General features: G+C 37.9%; 1 protein-coding gene across 1 annotated transcript; it reads left to right on the top strand.

The window, feature by feature from the left end:
• The first annotated feature begins 2,116 nt into the window (after positions 1–2,116).
• LOC138937558 (uncharacterized) lies at positions 2,117–4,594 on the top strand. Its single transcript, XM_070303939.1, is given in 5 exon segments — positions 2,117–2,409; positions 3,275–3,312; positions 3,893–3,999; positions 4,002–4,110; positions 4,206–4,594. Coding segments are annotated over 5 exon segments (936 nt in total).
• Positions 4,595–5,244: the final 650 nt, after the last annotated feature.

Here is a 5,244-nt window from a genome sequence, read left to right as displayed (position 1 = left end):
AATAATAAATTTTATTTTGATAACGACGATAAGGAAATTACGATTCCCGAGGGATCGTACGAATTACACGCTTAAACGAATATCTCCGACATGCAATTTTACGACATCGACGCGTAGTTGATTCCAACGATATTGTTGATGGCGAAGAACACAATGAATATCCAATAACGTTTCGCACTAATCATAATACGCTAAAAAGTGAAATCAAATGTGTCTATAGAATAAATTTTAGTAAACCGGGCAACGTTGGATCGTTGTTGGGATTCTCGTCGAATCGTATATTACAGTCTCGGAAATGGCACGAATCGGATGTACCGATAAATATTATTAGCGTAAATATTATTCGTATAGAATGCAGCGTAACCACTGGCGCGTACAACAATGACAAGCGCGTACACACGATACATGAATTTTCACCGAGCGTGCCGCCACGATATAAAATATCGGAAACGCCAGCACAGATTATTTATCTACCAATCGTCGCACGGAGCATTACTGATTTAACGATACGCATTGTTGATCAAGAAGGACATTTGCTCGATTTTCGAGGAGAGGAAATTACCGTAAGATTGCATATACGGCGGCGGCAAAAATAAAGCGTTAGACAAATGAAATGTTTGTGTTGAACGGAAGCACGGAGCACGCGAGAGACAATATCTTTGTGAGGGACAATATTTTTGCGAGAAGGCGAGTGACTGCTGTATCGGGTGACAATAATCAGATATCTGGTTACGCTAAAAAGAAGCTCAGCGCGTTGAATCGCGAGTTTTTAAAATCATTGGGATTCGTCGTACGAAATACTTAACAATATGATTGACATCTTGAATATCGGAGATGAGCCGATCTTTGACGACCGTATCGTCAAGATTGAGACTCATACGTACAATCCATACGCCAACACAACGCTTGGATATAACGACGAGATACGGATACGGATACAACATCAAGATTTGTACACGTTAGCTTGTGAAAGTTTTCTATACGTCGAAGGAAAGTTGATGGTGCGTAAAATAGCTGATGAGGGAAGAGTGGTATTGGGAAACAATTGTGTTGCGTTTATGTTTGATGAACTTCGATATGAACTCGACGGTGTGAAGATTGACCGCAACAAAAACGTTGGAATAACTTCCACGATTAAAAACTATATTTCTCTATCAACCGAGAAAGGTAAAATCTTGGGGAATGCTGCGTGGAATATGTCACATAATGCTATTGAATCTTACTTCAATTTTTGCGTGCCGCTAAATATACTATTGGGTTTATGCGAAGATTATAAGCGAATTGTGATCAACGCTCGTCACGAATTAATTCTGATACGTTCGCGCAACGACAACAATTGCATATTTGGACATGCTTCGGCTGAAGCTGATATCGAATTATTCAAGATACAATGGCGTATGCCACATGTAATATTGAGCGAGGTCAATAAACTATCCTTGCTGCGCGCGTTGGAAAGTGGGCGATACTTGAATATCAGTTTTCGCTCTTGGGATCTATACGAATTTCCTCTATTGCATAATACGACCAAGCATTCGTGGACCGTGAAAGGCGCCTCTCAGCTGGAGAAGCCGCGATACATGACCTTTACGCTGCAGACTGGCAGAAAAAATGCTGTGTCAAAAGATATTACTACATTCGACGACTGCAAATTGACCAACGTTAAACTCTATCTAAACTCGGAATTTTATCCCTACGATGATTTGAATTTAGATTTCGATAAAAATAGATTCGCCCTCTTGTTCGATATGTACTCTCGTTTTCGCAAATCTTATTACGGGTGTGATAATGATGATGTGCTATTAAACATTTCAAAATTTCTACATTGCGGTCCTCTCGCGGTTATCGATTGCTCGCGACAAAACGAGTCTGTCAAAAATTCCACCGTGGACGTGAGATTAGAGTTTGAGTGCAAGGAGGATATACCGACAAATACTACCGCCTATTGTCTCATCTTGCACGATCGCGTTGTCGAATATTGCCCATTGACCAACGTAGTTTGTAAAATTACCTAAATCAGCAAATATTCCCTCCAATGTCAAAATATAAAAAGATTGAGATTTTGACGATCGGCAACAGTCGTACATCGTTCTTGCAATTGTACGGTAATATTATCATCATGATCGCGCCAACGTTTTTGGATTTGCAGGGATTCATTATCGGGAGAAACTTTGTCGTGAAGGAAGTAGCGATATTGAGAAATGGATCTGTTCTCTCTCATTACTTTTTTGCAAGTCCCGTACCATGGCGTGCGCTTACAAAATCTGAGAGATGCCAAGCTTCATGGTTAATCGGACATCATCATGGACTTCAATGGAAGGATGGGAACGTTCCATACAGCTTCACTAGGCGTTTGATTACGAGAGCTGTGATGGGTGCGACGGAAGAGGAAGATGGAACATCGACTATCGTGTACGTTAAAGGATGCGAAAAACGAGAATGGCTGGTCGATATAATTGACGATGATGCGAGAAACGACGTTATTATTGAGACCTTGGATGCGGACTATGAAGATATCACTTCGTTAAATAAGCTAGATGTTACTAATACTATACGCTGTGAAAAACATTTGAAAAATTGCGCTTTACAAAATGTATTTAAAATATTCAATTGGTGGACGAATCATCGTAAAGATTCACCCAAACATTATTTAGAATAAACTATTGTTAAAATATATTTTATTCTCTTTTATTCTTCCCTTTTCCTCTTTCTCCCAGTACGCGTGTATTAAATTTCAGTACGTCACGTTAGATAGCGGCGTCAGCCACCTTATCAGGCTACAGATGTTACATTTTAGTACATGCACATAGACTTTAATATTTGAATGGTGTATAAATAATTTTGTCGTTCAATAACCGTTCAAAGCCGTTCGATAGTCGTTCAAAGCTGTTCAATAGCCGTTCAATAGCCGTTCATAGCCGTTCGATAATGGTTTACATATTATAATAATATATTATTCATATTTAAAAGACTTTAGATATTTGCTCGTGGAAACATGCTAACTTTTGTTTTCTTATCAAGAGCTGAGAGTAAGCGTTCTTCGTAAGTGATACATCTCCTACTCTAAAATGTTTGAGACAATATCTATCCCGTTATGTTCGTCACAGTGTTTGACAGAAGTGAGTGACGAAAAGTGTTGTTAGTAAAATTAAAATAAAGCAAAAGTTAATAAAAATATTTCACCTTAATCTGGTAAGTAGTGTTCAGTGTTTTGACATGTGTGTGTGTGTGTGTGCGACATTATTTGTGATATTTGTTAATCAATAATATATTTCAGTTCGTGCATATTGACGTCATCCACCGCTGATACATGCGGTAGATGAGAGGAAATTTGCGTTGGGCGCACGCCAATTTGTGGGGCGATACTCGCGAAGCCCGCGAGTGTGCATCCGTGCACCCAACGCAATACTCCCCCTCTCCTACGACCCCGCGCCTACGGTTCCGCCGCGGTCCCCCTCCCCCCTCACCGCGGACCCCGCGCCAAAGGTTCCGCCGCGGTCCCCCTCCCCCCTCTCCTACGACCCCGCGCCTACGGTTCCGCCGCGGTCCCCCTCCCCCCTCTCCTACGACCCCGCGCCTACGGTTCCGCCGCGGTCCCCCTCCCCCCTCTCCGCAGACCCCGCGCCTACCGTTTCGCCGCGGTCCCCCTCCCCCTCTCCGCGGACCGCGCGCCAACCGTTCCGCCGCGGTCACCCCCGCGTGACGTCATTCCCACCCCCGTGACGTCATACTCCCCCCACCGTGATGTCATACCCCCCCGCCGGTTTCCCCTTGCCCCTCACCCACCCTCAGATTACCATGGCTTAGAACCCGCATAGTATCACTACTATTGACATATACTTGACCTGAATATAATTACTATTGCTACTTGAGTATACCATGGTATCTTTTTCAGGTACTATTGATGGTTCTCACATTAAATTAGACAAACCTATGGAAGATCCCGATTCTTATATTAATCGGAAACAATATTATTCTATTCATATGCAAGAAACAGTTAATATCACAATATGAAATTTATAGATGTATTTATTGGATATCCAGCTTCTGTTCATGATGCAAGAGTTTTTCGAAATTCAACAATACGTAATGATCTACATGAATTTTGTGGAGGTAAAGTGAAAGTAAATAATGTCAGAAAAAAGATTTGTATCAAACTTCATATAACAAAACTTGGTTTCTTAATATTATATTATAATACTTTTTAGATAATTATTATTTCTAAGGCGATAGTGCTTATCCTTGTTTGAAACAACTGATTGTTCCATATAAAGATAATGGACATTTGACACGTGCACAAAGGATATTCAATCAGAAATTAAATTCATGCAGAGTTATTATCGAAAATGCATTTGGATGTCTCAAGCAAAGATTTCGTCAATTATATCATTTCAAATTACAAGATATAATACGAATGGTGCGTGTCATACACGCATGTTGTGTATTGCATAATATAGCTAATTTACAAGAATTAGAATACTTTGAACAACAGTTAGATGATGAATATCCTGAAATCGAAATACAAAACAGACAAATTGAAATAATCGATAATGCAAGAGAATATGAGGGTGATGTAACAGGAGCGCATGTTCGTTAACAAATATGTAATTTATTGGCTACTCGATAAAAATAAAATAATATAACAAAACATAGAATAAAAAGTATTTTATTATATTATGTTATACATATATACTAGAATGCCAAAATTATATATACTAGATTATATATACTAGATGCCAAAAACAAAAAAACAGTATTATATTTTTATCATTATATAATATAAATTATATAATATAAATATAATAGACATTATACAGTCTTTAATATTATATTAAGATAATATTAAAAAAACAAAAAAAAATATTATATTTTACATTAAGATATACTAAATAACAAAACATAAAACTTTAAAACTATCAGTCAGATTTTAACTTTAAAAATAAAAGTCAATGTCTAATTATTATTTTGCTTATTAAGAAAAGCTTTAGATAAATTATTTCTTTCTTCTCTTATTTTATTAGCAATTGTTAGAGCCGTAGCACATAAAAAAACTTGAACAGTAAAACTTAAGACGTAAGCGAATTTTCCTTTCTTCTTGAATATGATCTGTAAGTTGTTTTATACTTTCTTGACAAGTTTGTATAATTCGTGCTGTCGTGCCCATTTGTCTCTTGCAATTTTTGTCTTAGAATTTTGCCTGTATATATATATATATATATATATATATATATATATATATATATATAT

The sequence above is a fragment of the Polyergus mexicanus genome, unplaced genomic scaffold (assembly GCF_030449975.1).
Source record: "Polyergus mexicanus isolate NDT 795.1 unplaced genomic scaffold, iyPolMexi1.0 SCAF_1, whole genome shotgun sequence".
Classification (NCBI taxonomy): Eukaryota; Metazoa; Arthropoda; class Insecta; order Hymenoptera; family Formicidae; genus Polyergus; species Polyergus mexicanus.
This window is presented reverse-complemented; position numbering and strand designations above follow the sequence as displayed.